Source organism: Lissotriton vulgaris, unplaced genomic scaffold, assembly GCF_964263255.1.
Source record: "Lissotriton vulgaris unplaced genomic scaffold, aLisVul1.2 SCAFFOLD_2134, whole genome shotgun sequence".
NCBI classification, from domain to species: Eukaryota; Metazoa; Chordata; class Amphibia; order Caudata; family Salamandridae; genus Lissotriton; species Lissotriton vulgaris.
In genome coordinates, this window is record NW_028245013.1 from 201,497 (window position 1) to 227,321 (window position 25,825).

At 47.4% G+C, this 25,825-nt stretch overlaps 1 protein-coding gene across 1 annotated transcript in view; it reads right to left on the reverse strand.

Moving 5' to 3' along the window:
• UBE3D (ubiquitin protein ligase E3D) overlaps window positions 1–25,825 on the reverse strand; it is a 196,563-nt gene that overhangs the window by 124,514 nt on the left and 46,224 nt on the right. Inside the window, exons 5-6 of the mRNA XM_086948984.1 lie at window positions 21,032–21,140; window positions 19,738–19,904 (exon numbers count right to left, since the gene is read on the reverse strand). Coding sequence (XP_086805110.1) covers window positions 19,738–19,904; window positions 21,032–21,140 — 276 coding nt within the window. The remainder of the gene's footprint in view (window positions 1–19,737; window positions 19,905–21,031; window positions 21,141–25,825) is intronic.

Below are 25,825 nucleotides of genomic sequence, written 5' to 3' on the forward strand. Positions count from 1 at the left end.
GTTCCCTCTTCTTCTAAGAGTTTACCCATTTTGCAGAGGTTAAAAATGGATGTAGGCACTTTAAGATGGTTAGCATCTCTGCCCACTTCAGAGATTGCACACTGTGTGCGTCTCCACCCCTGACAAACACCTTCTGGAGTAGCCCACTAGCTGGAACTGCACAGCAGACCAGCATTTTCTAAGATGGTAAAATCAAGATTTGTTTGCAAGACCTCTCTCCTTTCAATGTCCCATCTGTGACAGGCTGCCTAAGTTCAGATATGGGCCTCCTCATATGCTCATGTGTATTCAGCATAAACCCTCCTACCCCAGATGAGCCGCTGACTGCTTTATTTGAAAAGGCTGGCACTGGCCGTTCTCATTCAAACTTATTTTTCCAGAAGCTTACAGTGAGTGAGACTCAATTAGTGAGACTTTCTCATAGCAGCGGTCCAAAAGCAACAAAATCTCAGTGGGGTTTAAGTGGGTCAGGAAGAACTTCTCACATCATGGTAGAAAAGTAAGATGGTCAGTTCTAGGGGACTGCACAGTAAGCTCTCTCCACACCATGGCTATAAGCAAGACCTGCACCAGAGCATACATCAGCTATCACAAACCATCAGTCTCCCTATAACCAGGTATAATAGGCTGTGACCACCCTTGACTATGTGTGAGGTACAATTTTGGCAGTAGCCCCTGGTCAGCAGAGACTTGTGTGCTGCAGGCGAAGATTACCTAAACATTAAAAACGTCAATAAATTCATACATTTTTGCGACCACTAGGAAAAATGTTGTGGCATGCCAGGAAATAATTCCAACAGACGGAGGTTGGCATACACTTCCAAAACATTAAAAAGACTTTGTTACCGCCCTTCTTTGTTGCATATTTGTTTATAGCATGTTTCTTGACATCTGTCAAACTTTTCTTGACATCTTTTATAAATCTACCCTGTACCAAATTGACTATTTCTCACTTCCCTCTTCCATGCTGTAGTGTCTTGCGTACTATGCAGCGCGGGACCCTTAAGGTCCCGAACAGACTCCATAGTCTAGTGACGAAAGTGATTGAGTGTGGTTAATAAAATTCATGACGCAGTACTTGGCAGTTAACGGTAGCACACTAGTAAATAAAGACATGTAATACCAAGCCCTGTGTGTGGCGTGATTCATTTACATGCTACCAAGCTAGGGAGGACACTACAACTGGCGACGAGATACAAGATATGTAAACCCTGCAACCGAAGAGTAGGGAGTACTCTCCCAGAGAGTTTGATGGAGTCCAGAAAACTGTTTGTGCATGCCATGTGCCGCTCAGTCGAAGTGATGAATTGACAGTTGACGTATGTGGAGTCAAAGTTCTACTCCAGCTATTGCGAGACCTTGAAAGACAGTGAAGACCCCACAGAAAGTTCCATTTATCAGTCAGAAAATTGCAACTATGACCGAGATGAGTGCGATGCCACACCTTAACACAGAGCCATCATTCATCCAGTACGACAACGCTAAAGGCTGTAACAACCAGGTACAGAAAGCACAACAAAAGCGACACCAAAGTGCAAAATAATGCTGCGATCAGAAGTCGATAAAGCCAAAAGGCAGAGATCAACCAGGTGTTAGAAAGCAAAGCCTTAGATACATAAAATACAATTCCATTGACGAGAAGCGGAGTAAAACACAGTCATCCGATCTTAGCTGCGGGCACAGTGGCCCAAGCGAATGCACTAGGGCTGTGCTTGTGGTGCTGTTGCCTGAAGAGGAGCTCCACTTGGAGCAGCTTGGTGGAGCTCAGTACAAGTCCTAAGATCGTCATAGTCTAAAGCTACGAAGGCTGAGAAGAAAGAGGCCCAGTTATCAAAACCTGTTGGGGATGAACCAGAAGCCAGCACGTCACAAGGCCTTAGAGAAGGTATGAATGAGACAGGTCCTAAAGAACTGCAAACAGTATTGGAGAGAACTCCACTCTCACCGTCAGTAAGTCTCCACACTCGGTTATACAGCTGCCACCTTACAAAAAAACGCTGTCCGCTTCTGAAGTTGCCAAAAAGCTGAATATTAGCGCAAGATGGACTGTCTGGATCGAAGCTTTAGATGACTTCATTGATGCGCTGGAAAAAGATGGACTATGTAAAGTCAAATTAAAGAAAAGCTGAACATCACATTCAATCTGATGCAGAACGTGACTATGAAAGGTACATCTTCAATCAGGCGCAACAGAGAGATGGTGAAATGATGGATGAATTTGTTGAAAGACTTGAAATGCTCTTACAGCACTGTAAGTTCAACAAATTCAATGACGAAGAAGCCATTCGTCTCAGAGTCACAGATGGGTGCCTGTGTGATTCTTTCAGATGCAGAATGCTGAGAGAAACGCTCAGTGTGGAGCGTGTGCTCATGGAGGCCAGAACTGAAGAAAGTGCCAACAAACAAGCTGCTGACATGGAGGCTAGAGGAGCCCAGAGTAAATAGGCGAAGAGTATGAAAAGCAAGAAAAAACAACATAGATGGCCACAAAGTGTTGCCCTTCCATGTTGATTTTCTTTTCCACATGAAGGTAAATGTGCTGCCATTGGGCAGATATGTAAAAGCTGAGTTAAAGAGAACCATTTGTAAATCTTGCAAAGTGAGAGAAAAAGTGAGTGTGTCACTTCGTGAAGACAAAATGGCTGTCAGAAAGTTACAGAAGAGTTCCAGTCACGCCCATAAAAGTAAACGGCAACTTCAGTTGAGGCAAGTAGAGACTGAAAGAAGATTATTGTCATCTAATTTCTCATTGAAAGGTTGCCTGAAAGATGCACACATGTAGGTCTGATTTCTAGCAAGAAAGAACACAAGTTGGAAAAGAATTGATAATTGAAATCACAACATTCATTTGGACATTGTCTCAAATGGGTGCTATATACCGTTTACCATAGACAGTGGTGCGTCGATAAATATCATGCCAGCTGAAAACTACCATGAACTGTCTCCGGTGCACAGTCTCACACCATCAAAAACATATAGTATACATGTGGACAGCCTTGACACCAATGCAAAGTCAAGGTTCATTTATGGCGACAATGAAACATAAAAAGACGTAGGTACACAACCCAATCCATGTCTTTCAGGGCACTTTGTTGAGTGCATGTTTGCTCAGCTTCAGCACTGCTGCTGACATGGGACCAATTTCTGTGAAATACAATAGCATTGCTCATCGCGACATAGGGGGTCAGTTTCAGTCATTGTTTCATGGACTAGGAAAGCTTAAGACAATGAAAGTGCAGCTCCACATTATTGAGGACATGTGTCCTGTTGCTCAACGACATTGTCAAATTGCATTTAATCTACAAGCAGCTGTTGAAAAATAAATGGAGACTTTGCTAAACCATGATATCATTGAACATTCTACTGGTCCAACGCCAAAGGTGTCGCCAATAGTGGTGGTACTTAAAAAGGACAGTGAAGGGTCTGTGCGAATCTGTGTTGACAAACATCAAGCAAATAAGTTAATATAAAGAGAACAACACCCAGGTTTGCACATTGCCAGTATGATTACTAAGTTGAATGGTGCCAAAGTCTTTACGTGTCTTGATCTGAACAAAGGACATCATCAGCACGAACTGGAAGAAAACTGCAGTTACATTACTGCCTTTTCGATTCATGTTGGTTTGTTCAGATACAAAAGATTGAGTTTCAGAGTGCTCTCAGCTGCCAAGCTTTTCCAAGATGTCATTCAGCGCATCATACAACCAGTCACAGATGTTTTTAATTACAGTACTGATATGCTGGTATTTGGGCAACACAAAAGAAATATGATAGAGCCCTTACACAATTGTGCTGTCTACTTGCTGATGCAAGTCTTACGTTGAATGCTGAAAAGTGTGAATTTCACAAAACAAAACTAGCAATCTTTGGGCACATTTTCTCAGAAGGGGGAATGACTCCAAATTCAGGCTTTATCATCTACCTCCCCTCCACAAGATGCAACCATGCTACATTCTTTTCTTGGTATGGCCAGCTACTGTTCCAGGAACCTCTGTGACTTTGCCACTGGGAGTGCTTCATTGTTTCCCTCACAAGAGTGTGATCAAAGTTTCAAGACAATTAAGAATGCAATAAAAAATGCTATTGAAATGGCTTTTATTTGATTATATTTCATCATTTCAGAGTAATGTTGGCATTAAAGGGCAATAGGCAGGTTTTGGTTTAGCAGGAGACTTTAATGCAAGGCTTGTCACACATGTTAACTCCTTGAACATCCTGACCATTGCTGCGGTAAATAACCCAGTAACTGCCCTGAAAGGCATTGACACATTAGGTTTGGAACTGATGGGCTAGCTGGACTCCCAGGATCTAAACAAAATAATGGAAGTAGTTGGCTATATTGGCCATTTCATACTTACTTTTAGGGGTAGAAGCATCTCTTCTATAATAGATTGTTTATTTTTATCCTCTAACTTGGTAGACTTATTGTTGCATGGGAAGGGTTTCCCGTAAAATTGAGGGGATCTTAACCCCATTGAGGTAGCACTTACAGTCTAAACTAAGCCCAAACCCAGAATGGAGTGCAGAGCTAGAAACCTCCAATCGACTACCGATGCTTACGATTAGTATGGAGAGCAGTAGAACCCGGCCAACTCTTTCATAAAATGATCATGAGAGAACCCAAATCTGGTCGAGGCTTGTTTAGCTGAGAATAATATAGACCATGAAGTTGTAGGGCTTTTACTCAGCTTTGTTTGAATATAAGTAAAAAGTTATTGCGCCCACTATGTACGTCAATTACCAAGCCTAGGTGGTTTAATTATGAATGCTGAGAGGCTAACGCCAATTACATAGGGCACTTACAGCTAATTTTAGGGACACTCTGGAGGTGGCTCTCGGACGCAAGAAATATAATGAGGTTACCTCCAGGGAGAAGAGGGAAGTGCTACAAAACCAATGGCCTAAGACCACCCTAAGAGGCACCCTCGTCTACAGACGAACCGGGCCCAATTCTGCAACTCCATTGCCAACTTCATCAGCACGCACACACTGACCTCCACCGACTACATCCTCCTCGGCGACCTGAACTACCACCTGGAAAATAACAAAGACCGCAATTCCTCCACCCTGATCGACAACATCACCACCCTCGGACTGAAACAGATCATCACGACACAGACCCACATTGCCGGCCACACGCTCAACGCCATCTTCTCCTCCAGCCCCCACGTTGTATTCAGCCACGCTTTCGAACTCACCTGGACCGACCACCACTGCATCCACTTCACCTTCCGAAAACCCGTCACACATCACCGCACCCTACAGATCCCCCGACGTCGCTGGGGCAAAGTCACCAAGGAACTACTACAAACACACCTCGCACTCAACCCATCGACCAACCCTACCGACCCAGAGGAGGGGGCCCACACCCTCAGCCTCTGGATGGAAGACTACGCCACCTGGACCTGCTTCCGGACGGTCGCTCCACCACGCTCCTCCTGTGCCTCAGCTGCTATCGTTTTCTGTGCCTCCCTGGTATCGTTTTCAGCGCGCTAATCACTGAACTGCCGCTGCCTATTATTGTAGCGCCTCACTCGCATAGCGCTTTAATTAATTACCTGCCTCTCGCAGCGCGACCTCGCTCAGGCTATTGGATTCACTATTGGCTTGTCTGTGCATGTATTATCCTGACTGCTGCTCAATTTATCATCAGTGTTTGTGTTTGTTTCACCAGCGCTTGTGCTCTGATTGCGCTTGCTGTTAACTCGCTGCATTTTTATTGTCTGTGTTGCCCCTGCCTGCCTTCCCTCGGACCCTCCATTTTGTTGTTGTTGTTCTCCCCTGACCCGCCCCTCAGCCACACTACCGCCTCCCTGCTGCCCCTCCCACCCACGGTCATCGAGCCTTCCTCTCTCCCAGCCTAACTGTGACCACCTGGACCTGCTTCCGGACGGTCGCTCCACCACGCTCCTCCTGTGCCTCAGCTGCTATCGTTTTCTGTGCCTCCCTGGTATCGTTTTCAGCGCGCTAATCACTGAACTGCCGCTGCCTATTATTGTAGCGCCTCACTCGCATAGCGCTTTAATTAATTACCTGCCTCTCGCAGCACGACCTCGCTCAGGCTATTGGATTCACTATTGGCTTGTCTGTGCATGTATTATCCTGACTGCTGCTCAATTTATCATCAGTGTTTGTGTTTGTTTCACCAGCGCTTGTGCTCTGATTGCGCTTGCTGTTAACTCGCTGCATTTTTATTGTCTGTGTTGCCCCTGCCTGCCTTCCCTCGGACCCTCCATTTTGTTGTTGTTGTTCTCCCCTGACCCGCCCCTCAGCCACACTACCGCCTCCCTGCTGCCCCTCCCACCCACGGTCATCGAGCCTTCCTCTCTCCCAGCCTAACTGTGACCACCTGGACCTGCTTCCGGACGGTCGCTCCACCACGCTCCTCCTGTGCCTCAGCTGCTATCGTTTTCTGTGCCTCCCTGGTATCGTTTTCAGCGCGCTAATCACTGAACTGCCGCTGCCTATTATTGTAGCGCCTCACTCGCATAGCGCTTTAATTAATTACCTGCCTCTCGCAGGGCGACCTCGCTCAGGCTATTGGATTCACTATTGGCTTGTCTGTGCATGTATTATCCTGACTGCTGCTCAATTTATCATCAGTGTTTGTGTTTGTTTCACCAGCGCTTGTGCTCTGATTGCGCTTGCTGTTAACTCGCTGCATTTTTATTGTCTGTGTTGCCCCAGCCTGCCTTCCCTCGGACCCTCCATTTTGTTGTTGTTGTTCTCCCCTGACCCGCCCCTCAGCCACACTACCGCCTCCCTGCTGCCCCTCCCACGCTCCGCCCCCTCCACTGTCCATTAATGTCAGATGGTCCCACGCGCAGCGTCCACGCGCTACGGCCACGCCGAAGGTGCGCCAAAGGTAAGCCCGTCTACGCCCGTCCGCGCCTGGACCGCGCCCAGCGCCAGACCCCCTGCCCCTCGCGCTGCCCAGCCCTCCCGCATTACCTACGATGCCGCCACCCTCCTAGCCCTTAACCCCGGTCGCGCCCCCAACTGCGTCCTAGCCGCTCCTGGGCACACCCATGGACCTTTCTCTTGCTACTCCTGCAAATTCAGCGGCACCGACAACATCTCCGCTACGACCACACCACAGATTCCCGACCCCAACCACCTACAATGCATCCTTCTCAACACCCGATCGGTTCACAGACACGCCATTGACCTATGGAATCTACTAGACACCATCTCTCCAGACGTCGCCTTCCTAACAGAAACATGGATGAACGCTTCCTCCGCCCCAGACATCACCATTGCCATCCCTGAAGATTATAAGATCACACGCAAGGACCGTACCGGCCACACAGGAGGAGGAATCGCTATCGTCCATAAAAAATCAATCCACATCTCTATCAGCTCTGACGTCAACCTCGCTAACTCTGAACACCTTCACTTCCAGATCCACATCGACCCCAAGACCACACTCAGAGGCACCCTCCTCTACAGACCACCAGGACCCCGCGCAAAATTCAGTGAAGACATCACGGACTTCATCACTCCACACGCGCTCCCCTCCAAAGATTACATCCTTCTGGGAGACCTCAACTTTCACCTTGAAAAGAACAACGACCGCAACACCACCACCCTCTTGGACAACCTCGCCAACCTCGGACTTAAACAACTGGTCACTTCCCCCACCCACATCGCAGGTCACACACTCGACCCCATCTTCACCTCCAGCAATCATGTCTCCTTCAGCCACACTACGGATCTCCTCTGGACTGACCACAGCTGCGTTCACTTCACCTACAACAAGCCGAAACCCACCAACCACCTCCAACCAACTCTACAAAGAAACTGGAACAAAATCACCATCGACCAGATCTCCTCATCGCTCCTTCTAAACACCCCAGCCCACTCTTCTAACCCAGACCAAGCCGCCGCCAACTTCACCCTATGGTTATCCAACACCGCCGACATTCTAGCACCACTGAAAAAACGTCAAAGCAAACCTGGCAACAAGAAGGCCTCATGGTTCAACGATGATCTTAAGAAGTCCAAGAAACTCTGCCGCTCCCTTGAAAAGGCCTGGAAAAAAGACCCAACCACTAGCACCAAGGACGCCTTCAAAAACGCCACCCGCACACACCACCAACTAATCCGAAAGGCCAAGAAAACAGCATTCAAGGATCGACTAGACAACAACGCCCACAACAGCAAGGAACTTTTCAACATCGTCAAGGAATTTACCAACCCCTCGGCCAACTCCAACGACATCACCCCCTCTCAAGCCCTCTGCGACTCCCTGGCTTTATTCTTCCACAACAAAATTGCAGACATCCACAACAGCTTCGACAACCAACCCGGAGACCAACCCACCCAACCATATGCTGAACATTCTCCCCCCTTGAAAACCCTCAACGACTGGAACCCAATCTCCACTGAGGACACCATCCGCCTGATGAACTCCATCCACTCAGGATCCCCCACAGACCCATGTCCTCACCACATCTTCAACAAAGCAGACTCCGTCATAGCACCGCACCTCCGAGACGTCATCAACTGCTCCTTCAACTCCGCCACCTTCCCGGAAAGCTGGAAACACGCTGAACTCACCGCCCTTCTGAAAAAACCCACAGCGGACCCCACCGAACTCAAAAATTACCGCCCCATATCGCTCCTTCCTTTCCCGGCCAAAGTCATCGAGAAAGCTGTCAACAACCAACTCGCCGCTTTCCTCGAAGCCAACAAATCCCTCGACTCCTCACAATCTGGCTTCCGAGCAAAACACAGCACTGAGACCGCCCTCATCGCAGCAACAGACAACATTCGAACTCTACTGGACAATAGAGACACAGTCGCCCTCATCCTCCTCGACCTCTCTGCAGCCTTCGACACAGTCTGCCACAGCACCCTTTTACAACGCCTCAGAAACATCGGAACACAAGGAAAAGCACTTGAATGGATCACCTCGTTCCTCACCGGAAGAACCCAGAGAGTCCGCCTTCCACCATTCAAGTCCGAGGCCACTGAAGTCATCTGTGGCGTACCACAAGGATCCTCACTCAGTCCCACCCTCTTCAACGTATACATGAGCCCCCTTGCGGCCATCGCTCGCCAACACAATCTCAACATCATCTCCTACGCGGATGACACTCAACTGATCCTTTCTCTCACCAATGACCCCAGCACCGCCAAAACCAACCTACACGAAGGAATGAAAGAAGTTGCCGAATGGATGAAACACAGCCGTCTGAAACTGAACTCAGATAAAACAGAAGTCCTCATCTTAGGTACATCCCCCTCGGCATGGGACGACTCTTGGTGGCCAGAAGACCTTGGAAAAGCACCCATCCCGACAGACCACGCACGGAACCTAGGCGTTATCCTGGATTCTTCACTTTCAATGAACAGACAAGTCAGCGCCGTATCCTCATCCTGCTTCAACATTCTTCGCATGCTCAAAAAAACATTTCGCTGGATCCCCACCGAAACCAGAAAAACAGTCACCCATGCTCTGGTCACGAGCCGACTGGACTACGGAAACACCCTCTACGCAGGTACTACCGCTAAAATCCAGAAGAAACTCCAACGAATCCAAAACGCCTCAGCCAGGATCATATTAGACATCCCGCGTAACGAACACATCTCTGGCCACCTGAAAGACCTCCACTGGCTACCCGTCAATAAGAGGATCACTTTCCGAATGCTAACCCACGCACACAAATCACTCTACGGCATCGGACCAGAATGCCTCAACTCACGACTGTCCTTCTACACCCCCTCCCGCCAACTTCGTTCTTCCAGCCAAGCCCTCGCCACTGTACCCCGCATCAACAAGACCACCATGGGAGGAAGATCCTTCTCATACCTAGCAGCCAAAACATGGAACTCACTCCCCACTTACCTTCGCCTTACCCAGAACCACCTAGCATTCAGAAAGCAACTTAAAACGTGGATATTTGACAAGTAACCCTCCTCCCCTCCCTAAGCGCCTTGAGACCCTCTGGGTATGTAGTGCGCTATATAAATTCTTTGACTTGACTTGACTTGGACTACGCCAACACCCTAGCCCCAATGGGACAGCACACCAACAGAGACACCAACCTAAGAGCCAGCTGGTTCACCCCGGTACTCCTAGCCTCTAAGCACTCCTGTTGGAAACTGGAAAACATCTGGCACAACGAGAAGATGCCCGACAGCCGCGCAACCCACAAAGATGCCATCTGCAACCATCACCACCTCATCAGGACTACCAAAAAGGCCTCCTTCAAAGACCGCCTCGACAACAACGCACACAACAGCAAGGAGCTCTTCAACGTCGTAAAGGAACTCTCAAACCCCAACTCCTGCACCAACGACATCCCCCTCTCCCAAGCCCTGTGCGACGCCCTCACTGCCTTCTTCCACCGCAAAATCAGCGACATCCACAACAGCTTCAACCCTCGGATTAACCCTGCCGACCCCATCACACCGGACCTACCGATCCCCGCCGACCACGACCTCCTCACCACATGGACCAACGTGAACACCGAGGACACTATCAAGACCATGAGCACCATCCACTCAGGCGCCCCATCTGACCCTACTTCCCACCACATCGTCAACAAAGCCGACAGCTCCATCGCACTCCACCTGTGTAACATCATCAACCTCTCCTTCGAGACCGCAACCTTCCCTGAGAGCTGTAAACACGCCGAGATCAACGCCCTACTGTAAAAACCCAATGCGGACCCGAGCGACCTCAAGAACTTCCGGCCCATCTCCCTGCTTCCATTCCCAGCAAAGGTCATTGAGAAGATCGTCAACACCCAACTCACCCGCTACCTAGAAGACAACAGCATCCTCGACCCCTCCCAGTCAGGCTTCCGCAGGAACCACAGCAACGAGACCGCCCTCATCGCCCCCAAAGACGACATCAGAATCCTACTCGACAACGGCGAGACAGCAGCCCTCATCCTCCTGGACCTCTCCACTGCCTTCAACACCGTCTGCCATCACACACTACGCACACGCCTCTACGACACAGGGATCCGTGACAAGGCCCTGGACTGGACCACCTCCTTCCTCTCCGATAGAACCCAAAGAGTCTGCCTCCCCCCGTTCCACTCCGGAATCACCAAGACCATCTGCGGTGTCCCGCAAGGATCATCGCTCAGCCCAACGCTATCCAACATCTACATGGGACCACTCGCACGCATCGCAAGACAACACGACCTCAACATAATCTCCTATGCCGACGACACCCAGCTGCTCCTCTCCCTCACCAAGGACCCCCTCACCGCCAAATCCAACCTCCACCGTGGTATGAAGGCCATCGCCTACTGGATGGAAGAAAGCCGGCTCAAACTGAACACTGACAAGACGGAGATCCTCATCCTCAGGCCCAACCCCGCAGCCTGGGACTACTCCTGGTGGCCCGCATCTCTGGGCACCCCCCCTGCACGAACCAACCACGCACGCAACCTAGGATTCATCCTCGACTCGAAACTCAGCATGACCAACCAAGTCAACGCAGTCTCCTCCACCTTGTTCTACACTCTCCGCCTGCTCCGCAGACCTACAGATGGATCTCGACAGACACACGGAAAACTGTCACCCACGCCCTCGTCAGCAGCAGACTCGACTACGGAAACGCCCTCTACCCCGGAGCCCCGTCCAAGCTCATCAACAGACTTCAAAGAATCCAGAACTCCTCTGCACGCCTGATCCTCGATGTCCCGCGCCGAGACCACATCAACCCCACCTGAGAAACCTGCACTGGCTCCCCGTTGACAGAAGAATCTCCTTCAAACTCCTTACCCACGCTCACAAGGCACTCCACAACAACGGCCCAGCCTACCTCAACAACCGACTCTCGTTGTAGGTACCCAACAGGAAACTCCGCTCCGCTGACCTGTCACTGGCCGCCGTCCCACGCATCCACAGAACCACTTCCGGGGGCAGGTCCTTCTCCCAACATGCCGCCAAGACTTGGAACACCCTCCCTCTCTTCCTACGACAAACTGAAGACCCGCAGACCTTCAGGAGACTACTCACGACCTGGCTCTTCGACTACTAGCAGCGGCTCCCCCCGCCCAGTGCCTTGAGACTCTTGCGGGTAAGTAGTGCGCTTTACAAATCCTCTGATTGATGGATTGATTGATTGAATGGGACTCAATGATGTTATCTGCAGAACAGTAAATTGTTCTGAGGGGGCTATCAGATATGAAGCACATGAGTCAAGTAGCAACCCCGAATAGTTGTCACATTAACAGTGGAACATGGGAGGCACACTTCACAAGAATTTATGCTGCCACTCAAGTTTCAAGCGGGGGCCAATTTCAGCGAAATCTTAGCAACCTTGAGCGAGGTAGAAGATGCTATAGGCCAGAGCATTGAAGGTAAGGTCCCTGGCCCAGATGGTGTACTAATCTATCTCCAAGTACAGCCCTGAGTTCTGGGCACCTTTACTGATTAATGTTTTTAACAGTCTTGCTCACTGCCCACCACCTAGCTCGTGGACAACTTCCATCATAGTACCCATTTTTAACAAACAATAGAAATGCAATAGGTCTCGCCTTTCATTTAGTTAAAGCCATTTGCTTTGCTATACAATACCATTAGCAAAGCATATGGCTTTAACTTATTCAAAGGCAAGACCTATTGCATTTTCAATGCTTGTTGAATGTGTCTGCCTGTTTAGAAGCAAGTTACAGAGGGTGAATCTCTCCTTTCCCAGCAGTAATCATATACATACTGTAAGCTGAGCGGACAGGGCGCGGTGTGGGGTCTAAAGAGAAAGCAGGACTGACACACAAAGCAACACTGAGCTACGAAAGAGAAGACATGGAGAGGCAGGCAAGGAGAGGCGTGCAAAGCGAAAAGGGTACACAGAGACACTAAATGTAAGAGAAGGACAAAGAAGATACACAGTGAGAGAGACGTGGAGACATACAGAAGGTGACAGAGATACACAGACCAAATTCCAGAGAGGTCAGGAGATGTAACGAGAAGAGAGATAAATGGGTGTACATAGAGAACCCGAGAGAGACTGTGGGAGACGTTGAGGCAGAGGCTTGGCAGAGACAAAGAGAGACGGTTTGGGCAAGCAGCTGAGTCAGCCCGCCACGCCTCCAGCCTCCGCCGGCGTAGCCCAGGGCAGCAACAGCCTACCTGAGTCCTGGGAACTCTCGCTGGCGCTTTCTCCCGATCCAGACTCACCACAAATGTAAAGAATTATAGCATTTGTTTCCATGAAACTGTAGCAGTTAGACAGCATCTATAAAACTGCGCAAAGCTGTAGCGAAGCCTCCAGAAGTAAATCAAACATCATCAAAATGACATGCAATATCGAGGGAGGGAGGGAAAGCGAAAGCACGCCACCATGCACGAGCGTGTGCACATCTCTTGTCCATATGCAAAGCACGCCGCCATGTGCGCGCGCGTGCACATCTCTTGTCCATACGCGTGCACATTTTTTCCACCCTTAGGCGTGCACATGGAATCCGTATTGATTCCAAAAGGCCCTCACATGGCGAAGGCAGCGCATGCGCGCTGCTAACACCAGGCGAGACCTAAAAAGGGCAATCATTCACTGCCTGTTTGTTACAGTCCCATTTCTTTAACCCCTTAAGTGCTGCTGACGGCCAATGGTCGTCAGCAGCGCTACCTCCCCAGTGCTGCGCACGACCATTGAACGTCCATTCAGCACTAGTTCTAATGGACAGCGCAGCACTGGGGAGAAATGTTTACACGCAGCTAAGGTGTTAATAGACACCAGGGTTAAGACCCTTGGAAGGGTCTTGTACAACAGGATGAAGGAGCCTTCAGAGGAGAAGATTATTTAGCGCCCATGCAAATATGGTTTTAGGAGCCGTGTTGGAACTATTGAGTAATGTCTAAACTTGTGCCTGATTATTAGGAAATACTCCATAATCAAACAATCTCCCTTATATTTGACTTTAATGGATTTGACCTCACCGTCTGACTGTGCTAACTGTTCAAAGCTTCTTGCCCAAGGGATGGAAAAAGCACTAGTGCACTTTTTAGCGTACTTGCTCATTGATATGAAGGTCCGAGTTAGAACAAACTCAGATAGCAAGGTCACAAAAGTCATAGGAGTTTTTCGTCAACTGAGACATGGATGTGTTTTAGCCCCACTTCTATTTATTTTATATATCAACAATCTTCACCCTTTTTTAACGAACATCACATCAGATGTTGCAATAATGAAAAGCTCCCCTTTACCTTCACTCCTGTATGCGAATGGCACTGTACTAATGGCACACACACCAAGAGCCCTGGGTCTTCCAATTCATGGTTTCATGGATGCATTAGATTTGCAGACCAATTCCACAAAATCTTACATCATGGTCTGCGGCCCAAAGAAATATCAGTTTTCCACCCTTACAGTCGGCAACAACAGCACTTTTTCACATTTAGGCCTAACTTTTGCTGATACTGGTTCTTGGGCTCCGCATATTACTCTCTGCAGGACTAAATTAACAAAGGCTACTGGCCCTTTATTCAGCCTGCCACAACACAGGGGTACACTTATGCCCCTTTTGCAAATGTACAAAACACAGTGTATTCCTACAGCAACATACAGATCAGAAGTATGGAGCATTCAATAATGTGACATTCCCCAGACAGAAAAAAGAACAGGTTTTACAGAAAGGTCCTGGCGGCTCCAATCTCATCCTCACACTTAATCTACCATAGAGAATTGGGCATCCCATATAAAGAAGATTACATCTGAGTCCGCCCACCTTTACTCTGGTTAGCAGTATGGAAAAATAAGGAGGCGAGTATTACTGCAGATAGTATGGATTGCCTTCGCTGTGGCAAAGGCTCTGAGATTCCCTGGATAGGCAGTGTGGAATCCAGCCTGCGCAAGACTGGCTATCAGCATGTTTTTACGTACCCCAAGGGAAACCTTGGTATTAATAAAAAAAACTTTCACAGTAAGCTCTGAACAATTTAGTTGATACTGAAAGAATGACCATAGAGAAGGGTAAGACGAGCATGGCTGCCTATCTGAATCCCATAAGGACAGCCCGACTGCAGGGTATCTGACCAGACCAATGGCTCGTTGGGAGCAAATTCTACTGTTCGACTATTGGGGTGGTAAAATAAAATGTGTTGTACTATCAATTGAGTTTTAAAGTTAATCTTGACTCTTTGCTTTGGCCCTGCTATGGGAAGTCCGGCCAATCAATGCTGGATTTACTTTATTTATGACTATTTATCTATGTATTCAAGGCACTTCTTGCTTCCCCCTGTAAAAAGGCATAATTTTAACAACCTTAGGGCAGCCCTCAACATTTTCGTCCAACTTGTAGATGAAGAGGTAATGGCCATGTAGGTTCATTTTTTAGAGTAGTGGTGCGAGTTTGTGGAACCATGAATACTGAATAAGATTGCAGAAATGATTATTGTACTGTTTTGCACATTGTTGCATTGGTACTGGATTTTTGTTTTTTGTTTTGATGTATTGTGTTTTTAGCATGAAATACATCTATTTTACTGTGTACGTTTTGTACTTTTATGGATACTTTTGGTATTCTAATAAAGTTATTAAAGTGAAATGGCTTACTTTGATCCCAAATTGCCAACAGAGGTTATTGTGGATGCCAGCCCTTGGGGTTGGGGGCGATTTTTGCCCAACATAGTGGACATGCAAACACAGGAAGGTGTATTTTAGCTTATGCTAGCCGAAGATTGTCATAGACTGAACAAGCTTACTCGGAACCTGAGAAAGAAAGCCTAGCTGTTGTGTGGGCTTGTGAACGCTTTTGCGTGCTTCTGTATGGGAAAATGTTCACGCTTGTTACTTATCACCAAGAATTGCTCACTATCTTTGGCAATCCATAGGCCAAGACGCCCCCTTGCACTGAGAGGTGAGGGCTGAGCCTGCAAGAGTATGACTACACATTGTGCACCAGCCAGGAAAAGATCAAAAACCTGACGACTACATTTCTTGAGTGCCCATGCAGTGCCAGGGTACCACTGGCACCGCATGGGCACTCCCATGCAGTGCCAGGGTACCCCTTCCAAAATGGCTAAGGCCTATGTTAACTTTATTATGAGAACCAGCACTCCTGCAGCTGTGTCCCTGGAGCAAATAAGTGCTGCTACCAATGCAGACAGAAGTATGCTCATCCTCAAAGACATTATTATGCATCAGTCCTGAAGAAGACTAACAATAAAGGCAGAGTAGTTCCCCGTCAGTAGTGTAGTCACAAGGTGGTGAAATCACGAAGCTGACCAACTGGGTCACAAGGGATCTGAATGGACAAATCTTAATGGCCTCTAAAATTCATGACGCAATACGTGTCAGTTAAAGGTTACACTCAAGAGAATAAAGACATAATACCGCGCTCCGTGTTTGGCATGATTAATTTATATGCTATCAGGCTGGGGAGGACGCTACACATGCCACCAGTCAATGTTCTCGGATCCACTGTAACATTAACTTGTTTCTTTATATCTGAATGTGGATGTGTGTAAATCCAATCTGTCTGACGTGCATTTATGTCCATTCACATTCCCATCTCTCACATTACTGGAATACTTCACTTGTGCAACATGTGTACATATTAATTGGGTTCTGCTCATCCCAGTGCAGAACATACTGCGTCTGTACTGAGGGTATCCGGTTGGGTGGCAGATGCGCACAGGTGCACTTTGTATCTTTACACTTCCCTCATTTGTTCCTTTTTCTAAGAGTCTGGGTTTTACAGCAAGAATCTTGCAACTCAGCTCATGAATATGAATTTCCACCCCACTTGAAAAACAGACCCATTTTTTAACTTTAAAAATGTGAACACTGTGTAAGCGGTGAAAACAGAAAAAAAGACCTGTGCTAAATCAATTTATTAAGAAACAGCACATAACATTAAAATGTTGCTGCTGTTGTACAGAGGGATGAGGGCATTTTCTAGAAAACTGGCCTGCTCATTGCTGGCATTTACAATGGTCCAGATAGCCTGAGAATAATTTGCTTTATACTTCACACTTGGCCGGTTTGTTTGATTCTTTCGTACTGCGCTGCTGGCTACCATTTGGTTCTCGGCGTTTTGTAGGGATCAGATTTTTGACAGTTTTCTGGAATGCAAGCAGCAGAGGCACTGCATTTTTTTTTCCTCAGAGGCCGCAGATGAACGCCTGAACTTTTCCTTCGCGGTCTAATCCAGTCGTTTTACACAACACAAAGAAAGGCCAATCACCTCGCTAATATGATTTTGACCGATTGCTCTTCTTACAGTTTTTCTGTTTGTATTTTTGCATAGCCGCACCTATTTTTAAAGAACTACTCCAATTCAAAGCCTGTGAGTAAAAACCTGTCAATAGACCCTAGTGGGTAAATCCTGGGCTCTTGAGAATAAGACAGCAGCTTGCAGCATTAAACTTGTGGGTTTCTTTTTTTTATTTTATTTTTTAAATCAGGCACAGCGTATGTAGTTCCACCGAGGCAAACTCATGCTTCTAGTACAATGTGGACAAAATAGCCACACACAAAAAAAATGATCCCCCCATCCTCCCCCATGGATAACTCACATAGTGTTATGTTAGTAATAAGTTATGTTTATAATATTTATATACCACAAATTCCCCAATTGGTTTCTTGGTGTGAGGGCATTATCAGGCGATGGGGCAAGTCAGTAAAAGTTTTTTTTAGAAGAGCCAAGTCTTTAGGTGTTTCCTGAATAAATTCTGATACGTTGCGTAAATATAAGAGGAAATAACTTTATAAAAAGGCACTCCAACTGAGATACTGCATCTTCCAGTACGTTTTTTCCTGAATCACAAAATCCTCAGGAAATATGTGGAGAAGGAGCCAAGCTTCAGAATGGGAATTTATTTTTGAAATCTCCTGCCTATAAATTGAGTTCCAATGCCATGTATGGCCTTAAAGGTAATGTAACATACTTTGAATTTAAATCTATACTCCATAGGAAGCTAGTGTAAGGATTTCGAAATAGCGGCACCACTCTGCTGACACTATTAATGAAAGTGCCTACATGGTCACATTGTTGGACTGCATTCTCCAGTCATCAATGTCTTCTGCCGAGATCTGTGCACATCGCTCGTGATTAAGACTCCTAGTTTTATGGCATTTCTTTTTAGGCCTGGCTTGACAGCAAGGTCTACAGATATCAATTCTTTAAAATATACATAAAGTGAGCTTTATTTCAGCCCAGAAGAGTATTTTTGCCTCATCTAATACTGTTGCCTGTTTGGTGCATCATTCCACTTCTTTTGGAATGTTTACATTGCAATTCATGAGGGACTATTATACACCTCAAACGTACAGTGAAAAATCACATGGCAAACGAACAAATAGATGTACTGTAAAGAGAAAAGAATTGTTTTAGGCCTTTGCTACAGATAGCTATAACTGTTGGAGATGTTGGAATACAGATACATACACGTACAGTACAACTAGAAAGGGATTATGGTCAGCCCCCTTCAGTCATTGTGTTTTGACATTGTTTTATGAAGTGCCATTTACTGGGTGGGTTTTTTTATAGCCTGGTATTTCACAGATGGTTACTTCGAGCTTTAACTAATGTCACTGTAATGATTGCATTACTGATCCCCCTTTGCTGTCCCTGCACCTTTCCCCACTGCCCCGGTGCAGGATGCTGGCCCCACTGTCCTGCTTGTTACCTCTGCGCTGTCCGCTTTACGCTCCAGCATGTACTTAGTTTGGCTTTGTCGATGTTTGCTGAATTGCTTAAAGTATTCGTAAAGTGAAATCATTCCACAACGGCCACCGTACATGCACGCATTCTGGTGATAGCCCCCTCTGCTCACTATTGGCGACCACTGATGCTTCCTCACCAGCCCTCCACCTAGCAGAAGAAGTGGCTGCTGCGTACACTCCTCGCGCAGGTCGCAGAGCATCAGCGAGTAGCCACGCCCGCTGGGGGTCTAGAGACACGTAGGGTACACCCCCACCCAACCCTGTAACAACCAACTCCTTCTCTATGAAGGCCCCCTTGCTCCTTGAGCATCCCAAGCACTTCCTCGAATTAATGGCTACCATATCCCCAGGTAAATGCCCTCAAGCCTGCAAATAAACCCATTGGCTACTTGTATTTGTTTTTCTTTTCTTTTGCTTTTTCGATTTTGAAATGATTGGATTTGGATGAACGCTTTTCACCCTCTGCTGTCACAAAGCTGAAAAAACAAGATACGACTTACTGAATGCAACAGTGGGGCATATTTTTGTTCAGATTGTTGATGTCCTACCAATTCCAGATGTGTCTCGAAGTGGCCAGGAAAGTTTGGAGATTTGACAGCGTGATGCTCTCAGTTATTCCTTCTGCCACATTGTAGTGCCTCACTGCTCCCTTCCCGTGGCTGTGCACCATTCTGCTGGGCGAGTTGTAAGGCCACCCATGTCTCCACGGCCTCCCGCTACCACTCAAAAGATAGGTACCCTGACAATGCAGAGATCAAGTCAGATGCTGTGACCTTAGTCTGATTTAACATATCCTTAACTCCATACCCGCATTTCACAACGCAAAACATTCGCCCAAAATCTGGGAGCGTATTCCAGGACTTCTCTACGTCGCTGCTGTATTGTCCTAAAAATCTGCCCACTGTCTAACTCTGCCAGGAAAACCAATGGGGGCTGGAGTTCACTTATGGTATCACACAAAGTCAAGAGCATTAACAAGTAAGAATGTGTGCCCTCTAAAAGGAATAAGCACCAATCCCAAGAAACAACGCAACACTGAAAAATAAAAGAAATTATCGAAAATTCACACAAAAAGTAACAGTTTAAAAACATCTGGAACTTACTCCTCGTTCCTGTTTTTGGTGCAGGGGTGGAAAAGGACCTTAAGAGCATTCCTGAGCTTTAAAGAGCTAGAATTTGGCTTGGAACTGTCTTCATGCAATGTGAACATGTTGCCACTGACATGTCCGGCAGTCTCTACCAACAACGTGTCAGAATTTAAAAGCCACAGCTGTGGAGAGAAAATAAAAGTACATTCACCATAAGTGCAAACAGACTTAACTTGTCATATTATTCTAGCTCAGAAATACAGTGCTCTATAAATCAAAACCTTTTAAAGGTTCTGAAATAAACAGAGGTTTCATGGGCTGCATCAAAGGAAAGACAGCATGTTTGATTTCAAGGTCGGATACCGAGGATAAAAAAGTGAGGTTCTTAATGTGATGACCTTCTACATACTCATGAAGGATTTCACTGTCGACAAAACAATCACACAAACTGCTCTTTAAATCTGTTCTAACTCGTAGCTATTATAACGATAATAAGACATTCATGTGGACCAGGAGCAGAGTTCTGAAGCCACTAAGGGCCATCCATGTATTTTGGTAGCCTTTCTTAACTTTATTTATTTACCGCTTTATACGTTGTTTTTGTACAGCTACCCCACTGGCTGGCAGCTACCCCGTAAGCCTTTTCATAGGAAAGCAAGAAGTGATCAAATTAACTGGCGAATGAAATGAACTGGTGAATAATTTTTCTGATTTCATTTCCATAGCCCTAGCTCACCTACAAGGCCTTTAGTTGAATGAAGTAGAGGAAAAGTATATGTTCAACGCAAAAAAATTAGGTAATATTGATGGTGGAGAATCTAGCGCTCATGCTTCTGGCAGGGGTAGGGAGGAAGAAACAGAAAAAAATACTTGCACTTCAGAAATAACCGGGGGTTAAAACATTAGTAGGGCAATTTAACCAGTGTTAAAATCGGCCACAAATACAATTTGCACCAGTTTTACATCTAGAACCCTTGTATATGCTACTAGCTCTGATTTTAGTACAGTCACTTACAACATGGTTTGCCCAGGAAGCAAATGTCGGTAGGTGCCTTACATTAATAGTGAAGAGAGGACTCAACGCCCACCTGAACACATTGTTCCCCTTAATACTAAGGTAATAACTGAATGTAAAAAATGAACTAGTTATTATCTCATTTTCTGCATGACACGATGTAAATGACTGTATTCCTGCGCCTTCTACTAGTTTCTCAAAATGTAAATTAATAAGGAGTCCAGCAGAAGTGGCACTAAATATATTGCTCTGATGAATGCCTACGTGCATCAGTATCAGCAGAGAGACACTTACCAAGAGATAGACTTTGCCGTCCTGCCCTTGAATGATGAACCTGAACGTGCTCCTGGCAGAGGAGAATTCAGCAAGTCGTTGAGCTGTGACGCTCTCCACATGGCAAGATCTGTTTCAAAAGAAATCAGACTTCAGTGCGCGCCCAGATGAGCTATCGTTGCAAAGACACCCTACTAATGCACACTTCCATTGAGGAGAAACGGACATAGGATTTATTTTCCCTGCTGACAGTTTATATTCAGGAACTGACACCATGTTAGCTTGCAAAATGGACGAAGTCTCTTAACTGAATGCCCCATAACACACACCAGTACTCTGAGCAGGTTTCTAGCGTTCCGTAAAAGTTATAAAGTACGGGAATACTTTTTTTTATGCCAAGGAAACAGGTGTAGCTATATAAGAGGTGATTTGTAATGTTCAGACACCGTTAACTCTAAATTGTATTTAAAGGGGCACTTAATTGTCTGCAGGTGCTTTCTACAGCAAGCATCATTACCCTTTCAGATAGAAAGATCACTGTCTCACCAAAAAAAGCTTTGCTTACCTCACCATATGTCGGTTTAATGCCCTATCATCGATTACATGACAACATTGTTTCACCAGAACATTCAGTGCTTCCCCTGCACCCATACTGAAACGCAAGCACATGTAAAAACTTGTATCCAAGACATACAGGGGATGATACACAGGCAACCACAGCTCCTTGGTACAGCTGGTTGGCATGTAGTCTTGGAAGGCGACATTTGAAGAGTGTCAAAATGAAGTGTGTTAGAAAGTGGTTCTGACACTAGGGGCCGCCCAGATTTTTCACTTTTTGAGCACCTAATTATTGAGCTTTTACTGTGGGGGAGCCTCATAATCTGGGACTCGCCCACAGTGAACTCATAATGAAGGAGTCTGCATGGAGATTTTACTGGTGTCCCCATGGCTTGACTACGCCACTGCGCAGCAGCTGGAGTATGGGAAACTATGCTGGTTACATGCCGACACGGGTGTACATGCGTGTGCACACGTGTAGGGGCTGCGCAGGGGAGATTCCTAGCGTGCGCAGTCCAGGAGCAGCTACAGAGTGAATGGTGCGGCAGAACCTATGCAGGATTGGGTGGTGACATGGAATAGGCTTTATACCCTGGGAAGGAACATGCCAGGGAAAGTCAGTGTGGTTTAATGTGTTTTCACTTCATTATTCCCCTATGAGGATGTGGGGCCCATGGCTAAAATGACTTCCACAAGGCCTACAGATTCCAGACACACACTAAAGTCCAGTGTAGCGGATGTGAAAATGAGTATTCTGCAGAGTCCAAAGTCATATTTGTACTGCTTTTGGGTCGTCCAGAAATGTCATATTTCTCGGAGTCCCTGGTTGGGGTCTGGCCCTGGCAGGTTAGATTAATGACCTTTCTTCCTGGAGCGAAGATCTTCCCTCCAAGGAGAAAAGATAGGTGGAGCTACAAACCAATCCATCAACTGCTGTCGCTGGGTGCCAGGCACCAAGCTGAACTACGTGAGGGGGGAAGGAGTTGGGTTTCAGAAGCCATTGGCCAGAGACACTGGACGACGCCATTTTGAACAAATCCAGAGGCTGGACAAGAGGGAGGGAGCAGAGGCAGAAAAGTGATATGTCGCTGTTTGATAGGACACACAGAGACTTCCTGCCAGCCCCCTACTCAACTTTTAAAAAGTACTTGCACAGGAAGAGAATCTCTCTCTGGGTGTGGTCTGCAGAGGCGAAAGGTGCTGGAGCCTGGCAATGGGCAGTTTGAAGGAGGAACCCCCTGACTGCCCCCTAGGGCCCTAACAGTGCCAGAAGAAGATACCAAAACCGGTGCGCAGAAGCAGTGTCCTCTGCGCAGGGAGAATAGAGGCGCAGGGAGCCAGTGAAAACCACTCCCTGCAGAATGCACCCTCTTGGAGACCCGGAGGATGAGGGAGAGTGCTCCCAGTGGCTGGGGGACGCCACCCGGAGCAAGAAGACGCGTAAATGGGGCAGATCCGACCCCCAGGGGCTGAGATATGGCCCCCGGAAGGTAGGCGACCTTTGACCCCTAAGAAGCCCACCGACGAAGCGTGTGGGGCTCCGCCACCGGTCTCAGAGATGCCCCCGGTGCTGGGTCAGGTCCCGGGGGCTGCCCCAGGAAGAAGCAAAGCCAGGGGGTGCCGTCGCGCCCCCAGTGAAGATGCCAGAAGGGGGCCAGGAGCCCACCCTGGCCCCCGGTGATGTGAAGGAGGTAGGCGGGGGAGCACCGTTGCGCCCCCCACCCGTGAAAATTGCCCCAGGGGGCACCAGGAGCCCACCCTGGCCCCCAAAGATGTCCAGGGGCTCGGGACCCCATCCCGGGCCCCAAAGTCATCGAGGGGGTCCGGGACCCCATCCCCGGGCCCCGAAGTGAGGTGGAGTTGGGGGAGTGCCGCCGCACTCCCTCGAAGATGTCCAGGGGCCCGGGACCCCATCCCCGGGCCCGACACGGAGGAGAAGGCCGAGGGAGTGCAGCCCCACTCCCCCAAGGCCCGGAGAAACCTCACGCGTCTGCCCGCCGGAGCAGGCAGACCAGAACGGAGTAGCCGGCTCGCGCGGCAGCACGAGAGGGTGCTGGCCAGGCGGGAAGCCGGCGGGGGCAGCCGGGGGTGGGTTCCCCAGGCTGCCCTCCAACGATTGAGCATGCGGGGTCCCGGAGGGGACCGGGACCCCCAAGAAGAGCGAGAGGAGGTGCCAGAAAATCAGCGGATCGGCTGGGGGTGGGCTCCCCGAGCTGAATGACTCACCTGGGGGTCCGGGTGGGACCAGACTCTCCTACAAACACCAGATGCGGCGTGGGGCACACATTGCGGCTCAGCGGGAGAGCCGCTCATTTAATATGCGGGGAAATCGGCGTGAATCACCCCAGAATGCCTTGCAAGGCATTAGGAACTCTGCTGTTTTGAATGCTGGTGGCCCCTAGAGGAGGGGGCCACCCTCATTTGTTGAAGGAGGGGCAGGGGGAGCTGCAGGACCAACGCAGCCTCCCCAGCCCAAAGAAGAAAAGTCCCACCCTAAGTGTCATGGGGACTTGAAAAGGATAACCCCTCAAGGGCTCTACATGCATTTTAAACCTTCTGGGCTGAAACTTTTGTTCTTAAGCTGAAGGTGATTGAAAAGTGCTTCATGAAGTGAAGGGCTGAGATGGTGGATGTCTGGCAAAAGGCATCCCCTGGAGGTGGAGAGGTGTAATTGCACCACAAAGGCTTTTACTAATGTTATTCTTCATAGAGGGACTGAATTTCATGTGTCTAATGAGAAGTATGTGGAGTCATAAGCAAAGTGGATTTAAGTGGCTAGACATTCCTGCTAGGGTGTCTGACTCTATTTACTTAAACCTGTGATTTTATCTGTGATGCCTTTAGGGGTTGTAATTGCAATGCACTCTAATGATATCCAAATGTTATGAGTATTGTCACTCTAAAGAGATGCTTAAACATGTATTCTTGCTGCTGCGCTTAGATGAAGAACCCAGACTGTTAGCCCTTAAGGTATAGATGTCCATACCTTAGGGTCTGTAGGAAATGCTCGGTCAGGGTTGTATGTCACCAAGGCAGGGTTACCTATTGTAAATGCTGGTTGAAGTACTGGGGTGGGTGGCCACTGGGATGGTGCCAGTGCGCAGGGCCCATGCTTCAGGTTAAGATCCACTAACTGCATTAGGGGAAAGATGTTGTGCACACATGGGAGTGGTGGTACTAGACCCCACCCCCTTCAGGAGGGGTGGAGATGTTATGCAATGTCACAAAGTAATTCCAACAGCTTATGTATATTTGTAAATTGGTGCATAGTATTGAGTAGTGTGTGTGTTTAATAAATGTACTCTTACTTTTATAAAGCAAAGAACAGACTGGACAATAAATTATTGAGTGTTATTTATGCACACCTGCAAATGGCGATTACTAGCCCAAACCACCTCCCTTGAGTAAGCCTCAGACTGCTCTGCACCGCTACCCTCTGAGAGTCAGGCGCTACAATTGGGTGTTTGGTTCCCAGTGAAGGACAAATGTAGTCCTGTTATTTTTGCAGGCCTCACAGATGCTGCCCCGATTTCCACAAAAGTGAGTTAATTGCTTAAATACTTTGGATCTCTGGCTGACTTGACAATGAGTGCTTTGAATAGATCCTGTATAGTATTTTGTTACCATTGGCAAGCGCGTTTGCTTTATCCCCTTCTTATTATTTTTAAGGTGGTACATATTTGCTAAAACGAGAGAAGGAAGTGCGTTGAAAGGCTACGCCCCAATTCATGTGGATAGCCTCTACACCAGGCAATTATTTGTGAAATTACATACAAAGAAATAGGTATGTGAGAATCTGTGGCACCAGGCTGATGTAATTTCCACTTTTCTGGGTTGTTCCACTTTGGTTTATTTTTCTATTGAGGTGTGTTGGTAGCACTATTTAGATATATTTATTCACACCGCTGTGGTTTGTAGGATAAACTGCACTTTGCCGTCACTTCAGGACATGTTGAAATTAGAGTGAAATGAGATAGAGTGTTAGTTTTGAATAAACATGGATATACATCCGGTATATATAGGTTCAGCATGAATAAATTCATTATAAGAATGACACATGGATATGTAGATATTAAAAAGTACTTTTTTGACGTTGTAGGTACAGCATACTTGTTATGCAAACACAAAAGCCCTAGTCCTGATGAGGCCCGCAAGTTAATGGGCTGAAACGCGTTCACAATCTTGGATACGGACACCTTATGAAATTATATTCAATTACAAATAATAATCAGCAGTGACTAAAGAATAAGGATCAAA